Genomic DNA, 13,364 nt, shown 5'->3' on the forward strand with positions numbered 1-13,364 from the left:
TTATTGCAAGTTTTACTTTTATCTCCCTTCGACAAAGCCTGGTCTCAGGTATTTGAATAGCTGTAGTTATACAGCCTCCGCCGTGACCTTGCGAGTCGTAGGAGGCGACGAAAAGAGAAGTCTCTAATCTGAGAGCGTAAAATATAGTCACGAGTCCCAAGGGACTCAAACCCGAGAATGACTGCGCTGGCGAGGGCCAGGAGTAATTGTAAACGACAGAACCGTCCTCTCGTCAGAGAGATCAAGTGTCTGACAGTAATAAAGATCTGATCGTAAGCCCCAGATAATTGTTTTAAGGATTGCATCCTGTTTTGTATGTACAACACATATAGTTCTTACCGTCAAGAAAACAATAATTTATTATTGATTTATTTATTTATATAGCACGCACTATATGTTTCGATCTCAAATGGGTCATCTTCAGGTGATGCAAGTTTCTCACATACCATTACCCAACTGCAACGCTAAAGTTCCCATTGTTATGAATGATTTGTACAAGTTAGTTTGTATTCAATTAACAAACCAGACAAATTTGAGAATTTGCTTAAAATTAGCAATAAAATACAATAAAATAAGAATATAAATCATAATAAAAACCGCATATGTGATAAAGCCGTATGCATAACAATACCCGAAAACTAATTTAATAATTAGGTGATCCCAAATCCACAATTTGATATTTAAAAATTATTTTAAAATGATCTTTCAAAACATTATAAGCTGCGAGTAGCTTCGTGTTTGTTACTGCAGTAGACCATGCAGAGGCTTCGTCAAATTTCTCCTGCTGTTTGCTGCATTGGCTCGCCGTGTTAGTATCTTAATGTTACCGTTTTCCTAGGGAACAGATCCCTCTTCCTTCATGTTGTCGGGAGCCAATGGTTAATGTGTGCCGTTTATATTATGCGCTTCATTGCTACTTTATTGTCCAGGGAGCACGCGGTAGCGTAGTTGGCTGAGGCACTATGCTACAAGCCGGAAGGTGGCGGGATCGAATCGCGATGAGGTGGATTTTTTTCAATTTACCTAATCCTTCCAGCCGCACTATGTCCCTAGGGTCGACTCAGCCTCTAACAGAAATGAGTACCAGGAATCTTGCTGGCGGGTAGAGGGCGGATGGCGCGTAAGACTGACAATCTCACCGCCATCTATGAGCAGATTGTCTACAGAATGTGGTAACTTCGACATCTCACAACCCTATGGGCCTCCAAGGTCTGCTACAGGGATAGCTTTACTTTTACTTACTTTTAGCTTAGTCCAGCCCGTGGCCAGTCGCAGCAGATGAAAGAGTATGCAGTAACTTTCATAACATACCCGGGTGTTTTCTCTGATGTCCGCTGCATGAACCAAGATATATTTATATGTACAAGACCACAATCCTGAAAGAGGCACGACTCCAAATGTCGTTAGAGGGTAAAATATATAATCGTGAGTCCCGCAGGACTCGAAAACAACAATCACTGTGCTGGCGAGGGCCAGCAGCAATTTATCCGAAGTGAAGGAGACAGTGAGTCAGTGTCCGCTCAAGTTACTCCCCAATAGAGGGGGGAGTGACCAATTGTTGTCAGACCCCACCTCTCGTTGAAGAGCAGGCCCCATTTCAAAACAGGTAAAAGTCTTGGAAATAATAAAAACATGGTCATGGATCCTAACGGGACCCGAAAACAAGTCAGACCGTGCTGGCGAGGACCAGCAGAAATGTAACCGACAAGACCAAACCGACCAACTCGTACCAAAGAGAAATATGGGTATGAATCCCGCAGGTCTCAGAACCAACAATTACTGTGCTGGCGAGGACCAACAGCAATTTACCTGACCGACCGCAAATAAAGAATTTTCACTAAAACAAACGCACTCCGGCCAAATCTGCGTCACAAGCGTCTGTCAGTGAATGCGACGCTTTTGTCAAACAGCCACTCTTGGATTCATTTCATTTCATGATGTTTTCTCGCATGAATGTGTCTGCATAACCAGCAATGTGGACTGCAATGAGTACAGACACGTGCACTGCGTATTTATCGCCCTTCATTTTGATCTGCAATGCTTCTACTACGAGAAGGAGTCAGTAAATAAGTCACAAATGGAAGTAACACAGCTGTAATGGACCTAATAGGTTTTCTATGTGTATCAATAGGTAGTAGCACAATCCAACTTCATGAAGTCTAGGTGGCAGACGCGAGTGCGCATGTTCAGAGGCTGGTTTCAGTAGTCAAAATGACGACCGTGCTTGAGGAATGTAGTACCGAAGAGCAGAGTTCTACGGTGTAGTTTTTGCGGGCAAAAGGACTCAATACAAAAAAAAATATATCCATACAGAAATATTTCCTATTTACGGTGGGAAGTGTTTGTCGCGTAAAGCGGGTCACAATTGGGAGCACGGGGTAGCGTAGTTGGTTGAGGCACCATGCTACAAGCCGGAAGATCTTGGGTTGGATTCCCGATGAGGTAATTGGTCTTTTAAGTTGACCTATGACTTCTAGTAGCACATCGACTCAGCCTCTAATAGAAATGAGTAGCAGGATTCTTCCTGGGCGTAAAGGGCGGCCGGCGCGTAAGACTGGTAACTTCACCATCTGTGAGCCGATTGTCTAGTAAATGTGGGAGTCTCGATTTCTCACAACCCTATGGGCCTCCGCGGCCTGTTACGGAGATAGCTTTACGTTTTATCTGCATAAAGTGTACACGACCGTGTACCTTCCACTACAAACCGGCTGTAAGAATGGAATAGTTGAATTTTTCTTTTAAATTGTTAAAAATTGTTTTAAACGTTTACTGATGGTAACGCTGGTTGCAACTGTGTCTCTCGTGTCAGTGACTTCCGACTGCGCATTAGAAGTGTTCAATGTTGAAGTGTCTCATGACATATCTGATGCAGAAACACTGTAACGTTTATTCGACATCTGTTACGTTGTCGTTAGACCAGAACATACAGTTCTTTGTTAACATAGCGCCAATGGAACGCTTCCAGTGTCAAACTCCTTAATGCCTGTCACCTCAGAAACGTTACACTAACTACACCAACGGGAACGAGATGGAAACATCGACTGTGTCCTCCATAAAGATCACAGTACGAGCTAATCATCAACCATCTACGGTGACAAGTTACGCTAGAGGACTCGCAAAAGGGAGAGCGTGTGCAGCGGGGGTTGTCTAGTTTCTCGCTGCGAACAATGTGACACGGTACTCAGGTCAAGCGGGACGGACACTTGATAAAAGGAAGAGCCGCGGGCCGTCACATGTCACACTGCATTGTGGTCGCGAAGCGCTCCTAACAAGGTAAGGCATGCAAAGTGGATCAGTAAGTTAAGACACGAACGACAGTTCAATACAACACTTTGATATATTCCAGTATACGGAGGCCAGTGTCCAACACTTTTTGAATTGCAAGGTTCTTTTTTCTTAGGGCCGCGATAGTTCGGCCGGTATAGCGACTCAGCTATCTGCTGGACGGCCGAGTGGTTGGAGTTCGAATCCCGGTAGGGGAGAGATTTTTCTCTTCTTCACGTCGTCCAGACTGGTTCTGGGGCTAACACAGCCTCCTATCCAATGGATACTCGGAGGCTCTTTCCGCGGGAGCGCCCGGGGCGTGAAGCTGTCCACTCACCTCCAACTAGTGCCGTGGACAAGAATATGTAGATCTAAACACCCACTCCCCCATACATTTTCATGGCGTAGTGTTTAATTAGTTAAGCACAGGGACAATTCTTTTTTAACATTAAAATTTCTTTTAGACATTGCATGAAAAAAAAAGGTAAAGCTCTCCCTGTAACAGAGTCGTGGAGACACATAGGGTTGTGAGACGTCGAAGCTCCAACATCTTCTTGACAATCGACTCAAAGAAGGTGAGACTGTCAACCTCACGCGTCGGCCGCACCTTACCCCCAGGGAGATTCCTGGTACTGGTTTCTGTTAAAGACTGAGTGGACCCCAGAACCACAGGTCAATTTAAAATTCCAATTACTTATCGGGAGTCGAACCCACGACCTTCCGGTTTGTAGCATAGTGCCTCAACAAACTATGCTACCTCGTGACCCCACTTCAGAATGAATTAAAACTTGAGCACGTTTTAGAACAGAAAGAAGTTGTGAACAACGCACAGAACAAAAATTCTATATCACCATATACACCGACTCAGATGTGAACACTGAATTTGCCCCACTGCCCTGTGCCCACCACAATCCCCTACTGACTACCCTAGGACTTGCTGCCATTTGTAGCATATTAACTGCCTCATCCTGTATCACACACGCAGTCTGAGCTAGTTCTCTTTTCCCCCGACCAGATGGCGGCAGTGCGCGGATGCGCAACAGTCCTGCTGCTGTGTGTACTCGTAATTAGGGTCACTGTGACAGCGGACGAAATGGCCGCGAGAGCGGGCGGGCACAGCAGAGCTCCAAACGGAAGACGGAGACATGTGAGTACACAAGGTGATCTCATTAAGACTGATTCCAAAGGGTCTCTACCCCTTCAGATTCCTGTATCATTTCTCATCTTTCCCATGATCCTTACATGCCCCCTCATTTGTTCCTCATTTATTGTTATTGTTATTATATTTAAATATTTCCATGAAGGGCAAAGCCCGCCTCTCACACTGTTTGTTCCAAACGGCGAGTAATGCAAAAAAAATGTAAGAACAAAAGATATTCCTCTTATGGAGAAAATCCTAAGGAAAATGTTACTTCTACTGGTATTTGCATGGATCCGAGTTCCCCATTACTTCCTCCACACACACAAAGAACTTACTTGAATCGAGATAACAATGGAATCGTGACAGGTCATAACAATAGAACATGACAATAGTAGGAACGTGACAATTAAATCATAACAACAGTGGGATTGCGGCAACAATGATATCATTACTACGACGGGGGAAACCCCAGACTAACTTCTGCTGTTGCCACATAAGCGAGAGAAATGACGATGAGGCACATGTACAAATTGCAGGCTGTAACAGACCCAAACGGAGAAGTTTCTTTCCTCCAGACAGTCCGACGCCGACGGCCCGGTGCGCCTGCGCAGCACAAGTCGCTCCTGAGCGATACGCTGCGCCCCACGACGGTGGAGCGGGATGGCAGATGTGAGTATAGGGGGGAAAGGTGACGTCCAACATGATCGTGGTCAACACAAGCTAGCACCAGGCACCTGACTAAGTCTGGGTTGGTTGAGGCACTATGCTACAAGCCGGAAGGCCGCGGGTTCGAATCCCGATGAGGTTTGGACTTTTATATTGACCTAATCCTTCCAGCCGCTCAATGGCCTTGGGGTTGACTCATTCTCTAACAGAAACGAGTACCAGGAATATTCTTGGGGGTAAAGGGCGGCCGGCACGTGATACTGACCTCACCGCCATCTCTGAGCCGATTCTCTAAAAAATGTGGGAGCCTCGATGTCTCACAACCCTTTTGGCCTCCACGGCGTGTTACAGGGAAAGCTTTATCTTTTGACTTTTCTTCTTTACGGGGGGGGGGTGTCATGGCTAAAGCCACTCATCATATCAGTTTAACGTGAAGTTCAGAGAATAACTCCCAGTAACTATTTCCTTTCAAATGTTCCCTTCTGCATCCAGAGCCCAGAACAATTCAGCATGCACCACCACACGTCACGATGTGCACTGCGTCTGTTTCAGTCCTCTCGCTCTTCACAATCGTGCAGTTCCAGAACCAGGGCTGCGCTGCCTCGTCTGGTGACAACGGAACCTGCCTCACCTCAGCAGAGTGTTCTGACCGCGGTGGTGTGGCCAGCGGGCCATGCGCTAATGGCTACGGGGTCTGCTGCGTCTGTAAGTTACCCACTTCTTCCATCTCTCTCCCTCTTCAGCACAAATAAGCATCCTTCGGTCTCATTTCACGTTAAATAGCAACTGCTATCACTACAGTAATGGTAAACTAACTAGACCAAAGAAACTGGGACATAATGTCCAGCCATTGACCTTTATACAACGAATTATCCATCTGCAAATAAACTGCAATTATCACAACTGTGAGAAGGGAATGAATTAGTTGCTTGCGTGACAGTTCAGAAGAGTATATCAGGTCTGGTTGTGTGCTGTGCAGTTTTAGCAACATGTGGCCACAGCACCAAGGAAAACTGTACCTACTTTGTGAACCAAGGTTACCCAGGGCCCTACGATGGTACTGGATCTTGCCAGCTGACTATTAACAAGGCACATCCTGACATCTGCCAGTTCAGGTACGTAGAAATCTGATGAGTCTTTACAAAATGTCTTGAAACTACAAAAGTCAATTAATTCTGATGAAATACTAAAACAAAATAAATGTTAAATTTTGAAGAAAATCAGAATATCTATATTATTATTATTATTATTATTATTATTATTGTCTAAGAAATTCTTTGTACTGAGCAGCAGCATTTAACCCATGGCAGAATACACAAATATGTGAAGTTACAGTGCTGATTTGCATGATTAATAGAGACAGTGAGCATATCCAAATTCACTCCTTTAGCAGGGGTTTGAACATGCAGACCCACAGTTTACTTAGCATAAGAAAATTCTTGCAACGGAACTAAACACTTATAAAAACCATTCCAAAATTACAAATTTCTATTTTAATTTAAAAACCCACTGTCACTGACACTGCAATATTTTATGTAACCTAATATATCTTACCTAACCCGAAGTCCCCTTACCTTTAATAAAACTAGGTCAAATAACCCAGTACATAAAGTAACACCGTACATAATTAAGCAACATACCAAAGGCACATGAACAGGGGTACCTAAAATGAAGTCGAGAAAAATGACACCTTTACCAGCAAACATGCGTGAGCGCGTGTGCCCACCCACACACCCACACACCCACACACACACACACACACACACTTCAGAATATTAAAGAAAGGCTATCCCTGTAACAAGCCATGAAGGCCCATAGGGTTGTGAGACATCAAGCAGGAAGAATTTTCTAGACATTTAGCTCACAGATAGCAATGAGGCTGTCAGCCTTACACACCAGCCACCCTTTATCCCCGCAGGAAGATTCCTGGTACTCATTTCTGTTAGAGGCTGAGTCGACTCAGGACCATAGTGCAGTTGGAAGGATTAGGTCAATAGAAAACTCCAATGGCCTCATCGGGAGTCGAAACTGCGACCTTCTGGCTTGTAGCATAGTGCCTCAACCAGCTATGGTATTGCGTACCCCCACTTCAGAATGAATTAAAGCTTTACTGAGCACATTTCAGAACAGAATTAAGCTATGAACGAAGTACAGAACAAAACGCCTATATCAGCATATAAACTGACTCTGACACAAAGGTTGTTTCTAATGATGACCATATTATTCATTATGAGGGCAAGAATGGCAATATACTAGCAGAAATTCACACATCTAAGACATGGCAAGACTGACAAATGAAACGCATACATATCACATTGTCAATTACCTCAAGCCAATCTAATCTATCCATCATTATCGAACTTCAAGTCATCCCATCTAATCCTTTCTAAGAACTATCTCCTCATACCAAACCAAATTAAAACCTAACCTTCTTCATGCAGCTTGTCACTGGAAATTGTTTCACTGAAAACAGCACAGCAGCCACGAGCAAACCCTGGACGATATAAAGAACCTCCACATCAAGATAGCCTGGTGGCACAATATCTGCCCCATATAAGAGGGACGATGGGAGGACGCACACGAGCCTGCATGGTTTACGAATTTTAATTATTGACAATCTAAAAAACTTTTAATTAGCATCAAGGAATTTTATACAATTTTTTAAAAACTTTACATTCCCAGGAAACTGCTGTGTTTGTGAAATGTTCTATTCTGTGTACTATGTATTGTAGCATATAAGTGTACGTACTTTACGTGTAAACAAATTATGTGATGGTGGTTTCCTATTTGTAGTGATGTTTGCCCTCTGAAGATGGTCCACAGAGACCGAAACATGTAAGGGTGTTGAGTTTTTATGTAGTAAAAAACTTACAAGTCACATTGGACGGAGTGATTTATAATTGTAATTGTTATTGTGACGGACCAGAATGAAACAAATCAAACTGAATTATTTATATAACACATCTACACTCTAGAATATTAAGAATAATGTGTATTGATTTTAGGCTGGATTTTGATCAATTCAATATAGCAGGTCCGGAATCAGTCAACCACATGTGTAACAATGATCAGTTCATTGTAGCAGGTGGCAACCCTGCTCCACCTATATGTGGAATTAATAATGGAAACCACAGTGAGTATACAGCATAAATGCTTACATTATGAATATTAAGCCACAGGTGGCTGCATTGTCTCTCACAGCAACATAAACTGGAGCATAAATAGTGTAAGCAAGCAATATAACATTTTCTCTACCTTCCTGTTAATCAGTTCTGCTAATTCTGTTATATTCATTCAGAGGTTTGTGTTCATCTCTGTGATGGCTGTGGTCTAAGAGTTATAGTCCATAGGAGCACGTCGAACTATAGTACTTACTTACTCATGGAGCTGAGCCCTTCTGGAGGAGGTGCCAATTCAGCAGTTACTCAAGAATTTCCCAGCATTTTTTATGGAACCCGAAGGTTCATTACTGTGTTCACAAAAGCCTTCCACCGGTCCCTATCCTGAGCCAGATCTATCCAATCCATACCATCCCATTCCATCCCATCTCTCTAAGATCCATTCTAATATTGTCCACCCACCAATGTCTTTGACTTCCTTCTGGTTTCTTTCCTTCTGGCTTTCCCACCAATATTCTATACGCATTCCTCGTCTCCCCCATTCGTGCTACATGCCCTGCCCACCTCATCCTCCTTGAATTGATCATTCTAATTATACTTGGAGAAGAGTACAAGTTATGAAGCTCTTCATTATGCAGTTTTCTCCAACCTCCTGTCACTTCACCTCTCTTCGGTCCAAATATTCTCCTCAACACCCTGAGTCTATGTTCCTCCCTTAATGTCAGAGACCAAGTTTCACACCACTCCCCCATATGTCTTCTTGGCACAGTGCTTCACGAGCTAAGTGCAGGGACAACTTTACCTTTACTGCTGTTTCAATATGTAACTGTTCTGTGATTTCAGTGTACATCGATGCAGGGATAGGGAACACGAACCCAGTGACACTCAACTTTGTGACAAGTGGACCGTCTTTTCCACGAAACTGGAAGGTGAAGATATGCCAGATCCCATGCAACACCATCTACAGGGGTAAGCAACAATTTCAAAACTTGTGTAAGATAAACAATGGCACTTCCTACTCAAATTATCACAGGAAAAAAAGCAAGCCTTTCTCTGTCTATCCTTGCCATAAGCTTCAGAACTTCATGAAAGAGATTTAAATGTTTATGTTGAAGATGGATCCCTTTTCTACCAACAGAATATAATTTTATAACCAAAATTACATTTTTTACTGAATCAAGCCAAGTAAGAGAACTGTTCTTCCAGCTGAAGAGGGGTGTCTCCAGTACTTCACCGGTGTATCTGGCCAGATTAAGTCATACAACTATGATCCAGGGGCAGGACTGCAACTGTCTAAACAGGATTACAGCGTCTGTATCCGCATGGAGAGGAACTTCTGTGGAATTCAGTATACAGCCTGCCCTGATTCAGGTAGGATAAGAATAACTAAGCAACCACGAGCCCAACCAACCCTCAAAACATTACCAACATACTAATAACAAGGGTGCCTAATGCTGAAACTGTCAATTCTGCCAATAGCACCAAATACATTTCCAAAAAATCCATTTTATATGCCACAAACTGGAAGGTCATGGGTTCAATTCCTGATGTGGTCACTGGATTATTTTTCAAATGACCTAATCCTTCTGGCCACAATAGAGCCCTGGGGTTGACTAAGCTTCTGACAGAAATGAGTACCAGGAATATTCCTGGGGTAAAGTGTGGCCGGAGTGTGATGCTGACCTCACCGACATCTGTAAGCCAAACTGTCTAGAAAACATGGGAGGCTCAACATCTCATAACCCTATGGACTGCCAGGGGCTGTTACACGGATAATATTTTACCTGTTTTCCAGCAACTGTCTTAACCTCCTCGTAATGCAATAATATTCAATAGTAGGGATACCTTTATTGACTGCTGGGTCACACCGTACCTAAAGTAGTTGGTTGCTACCTTCCCACTGAGGTTGTCCATGTTCAATCCCAAGTCAGGTCATGTGAGATTTGTCATGGACAAAGCAGTACTGGGGCCGGTTTTCTCTGAGTACATCAATCACTGCTACTTCGTATTCATTAATAATCCAATGCTATATATACTAACATCCAGTACATTTCAGTGAACAACAGGACGCATGCTTTCACTCTGTCTGGCAACACCCTAGGACAGACTGCAGTATCCTCCAGCACCGGTACATTGGGACCCAACTCTTGCAACGAAGACTGGCTGATTATCCCATGCACAACAAATACTGGCAGAACTGAACTGACAACATGTGTGGATCGCATCTGTGGGGGAACTTTCAATACAGAAATCTCTACGACACCAGCAACAGTAATCAGTAAGAACACATACATAATTCCAGCTTATATTCTGTTGAAACATTGTCTTGACAGAAATTTTACATTCAACTGTTCTCAAACAATGAAGCTGTTTATAATGACCACGTACAGCACCCTACTTCTTTATATAAAAAAAACACAACATTCTGGAAATTAGCTATGTTTCTGTCTTCAGGAATGAGAAGCTTCGTAACTTGCACTCTTCAACAAATATAATTACAAAGATCAAGTCAAGGAGGGTGAGATGGGCAGGGCATGTAGTACAAATGGTGTCGAAGAGGAATGCTCGTATGATATTGGTGGGTAAGCCAGAAAGACCAAGATATGGGTGGGTGGAAAATATTAAAATGGATCTTAGAGAGAGAGGATGGGATGATATGGATAGAACTGATCTGACTGAAGATAGAGACCAGTGAATGACTCTTGTGAACACAGTAATGAACCATCAGGTTCCATAAAATGCTAGGAGGTTCTTGAGTAGCTGCACAATTAGTGACTTTTCAAGAAGGGCTCAGCTTCACGAAGTTAGTTAGTTCTGTCTTTGGGTGGAGAAATCCAGTCAAATGTGTAGCTCTAGTTTATTTCTATAGGTTATTCTGCAGTTCTGTCAGTAGCCAGGATACAGAGCACTGAAGTATGTATGATAATAGATATAAACTGAACTAGAAAGGATTTGGAACTGACTTGGTCTAACCAAGAAAATACCCCAGAGGTTAAATGGAAGGAATGCAGAAACTGTGAAAGATCTCAGTCCAGATAGCTGGTGTCCCTGCCAAGATTTGAACCAAGTACATCCCAGATATAAGGACAGACCAGAACCTCTATTCTATTTCCACTCAGTGGTAACTGCTGTAAGTGAAAATTCAGCAGAGTAAGAAATTTCTTGCATCCTCTTCACTTAGAGATACAATTGAACCCATTTATGGTTATATACGAAGAACTGGAACAGTGGGCAAAGTCAGAACAATTTTCCTTGCTGTGTCATACCACTGCCTAATAATTTCAGACTTAGTTTATTGCTGTAAGATATTTGGTTTTCATAAGTCTGATTTAACAAAATGTCTATGTTCCATATTCTTACTTCTGTAGGTCTTCTTAATTATTACATACTTCTCAACCCTCTGACTGCAAAGTCTCACCACGCACCTCTCTTCTAGAAATTCCATAGCTGCTTGGGATTAAATGCAGGAAACCCCAACATACTTCCATAAGCACACTCCAAACTACAGGTAGTGATCATAGGAAAGCCTCAAGTTAAGTCAAAGTTATGTTACGACTGATGGTCAGTTGGCCAGTCTGTCTTCGTATCAAGCCCTCGTCTGGGGTCCAAGATAGATTTTTATTACCATCAGATGTTTGTGGGTTTGTTGATGTGGGGCGCCATCTCTGATAAGAGTGGTCAAGAATGGTTGAGCTGCACCTCCACTCACCCATAGGTCTTCATGCCATAGTGCTTAAGGAATTAAGAACAGGATCAACTTCACTTTTTGCCTTTAGCGTACCCATTTTAGTTTGACAGCCATATCCACTGAATCAGAGTTTGTAAACCACAGTCACTCACATGATTTTTTATATATCCTGTATCTTGAAATTATTTCTTACATCATTTTGCTGTGTGTTAACTGATATTACATTCTCTCGACAGGCACAGTGAAACCGTTCAGATTGACCGTCCACACAAACAATGTTGAAGCTCCGAGTGACGTTGGCAACCGAGGGTTCTGTCTCAACTACGTGCAGCAACCCTGCACGAATAACTTTGAAATATGACAGTATGAACTGCAAATTAACTATCTGTCATGTGAAGGTTACTGTGCTATAATAAACCATGCACTTGCATTATTTTGGCTGCAATTGAAATACCAGTTCAATTCCATTCAGAGAAAAGGCTATTCTGATCAACAGAGATTCATCTACCAGTGTACAAAACTTCAAAACCATCAAACTTCATATAGACAACATACATCCAATTATGATTGTTAAGGTTATTTTTGTAATCTATTTTTTTAAATAAACAAAATTAAGCAAATGACTTTGTTGTAAATGTGATTTGTCATTTTTATTATGTTACTTTACAACTGTTATTCTTACTTTTGCACTTTATCTTCGTTAACTCTCAATAATTTTTGCATTAGTTTTAATACAAAATTGAGAAGTCCCTAGCATTTTTTATTTATTTTGTCTTAAAATTCATGTCTATTGCCACAGATATTTGCACCAATGGTTTGCCAGCTATATACAGAACTGTATATTATGCATTAAAATATAATAGCAGTGTGTCCCATCAAATGACCTCTATAAACTAGTTTCCATAGATATTTCTTCATTGCAAGTATAATTCCTTCACCCACCCCAAATGGAAGAACATAAAATTAAATTGGATTGTATTGATAGCATGAGAGGCTCCATGCATTAAAAAACAGAACTGAAAAAAGAAGAAAATATATTAATATTAATGGAAAAAATTAAAAGCAGTTCTAAAAACATTTTTCCTCTATCCTAAAAAAAATCTAGGGCAATCAGCACAAATAATCTTAAATGGCTTACATGTAAATTTCTATGAAAATTTCCTGGATGCACTATCTCCTTCCAAATACACACACACACAGATAGAAATTCTTGCATGTGCCCATTGCTGATGCTATTCAAGACTGTATTACCTGAACCAAAAAAACTGAATTACAAAAGAGGAAGTTAAAATGTTCTAGACATCTAAAAGGATGTATCCCCATGAAGTCATAACACCTTGTTGTGGCATGAGTAACATCTAAACTTGCATGCACTATTTGCAACTCAATAATTCTGTTCCAGCATTTTCAGCGTTAATAAGAATTATGAATGAGTGATTTGTGCCCATCTTACATGCATTACTTACCGCGAACTGCCTCTGCTCGT

At 41.9% G+C, this 13,364-nt stretch overlaps 1 protein-coding gene across 1 annotated transcript; it reads left to right on the forward strand.

Annotated features, from left to right (window-relative positions):
* Positions 1-4,911: 4,911 nt before the first annotated feature.
* On the forward strand, positions 4,912-12,413 carry LOC111866222. Its single transcript, XM_023854967.2, has 8 exons — positions 4,912-5,074; positions 5,624-5,776; positions 6,051-6,186; positions 8,077-8,204; positions 9,034-9,159; positions 9,397-9,561; positions 10,247-10,468; positions 12,115-12,413. Exons 1-8 carry the CDS (start codon positions 4,912-4,914, stop codon positions 12,237-12,239), a joined length of 1,218 nt encoding a protein of 405 aa, XP_023710735.1. The 3' UTR covers positions 12,240-12,413.
* The last annotated feature ends 951 nt before the right edge of the window (positions 12,414-13,364 follow it).

Source organism: Cryptotermes secundus, unplaced genomic scaffold, assembly GCF_002891405.2.
Source record: "Cryptotermes secundus unplaced genomic scaffold, Csec_1.0 scaffold834, whole genome shotgun sequence".
Classification (NCBI taxonomy): Eukaryota; Metazoa; Arthropoda; class Insecta; order Blattodea; family Kalotermitidae; genus Cryptotermes; species Cryptotermes secundus.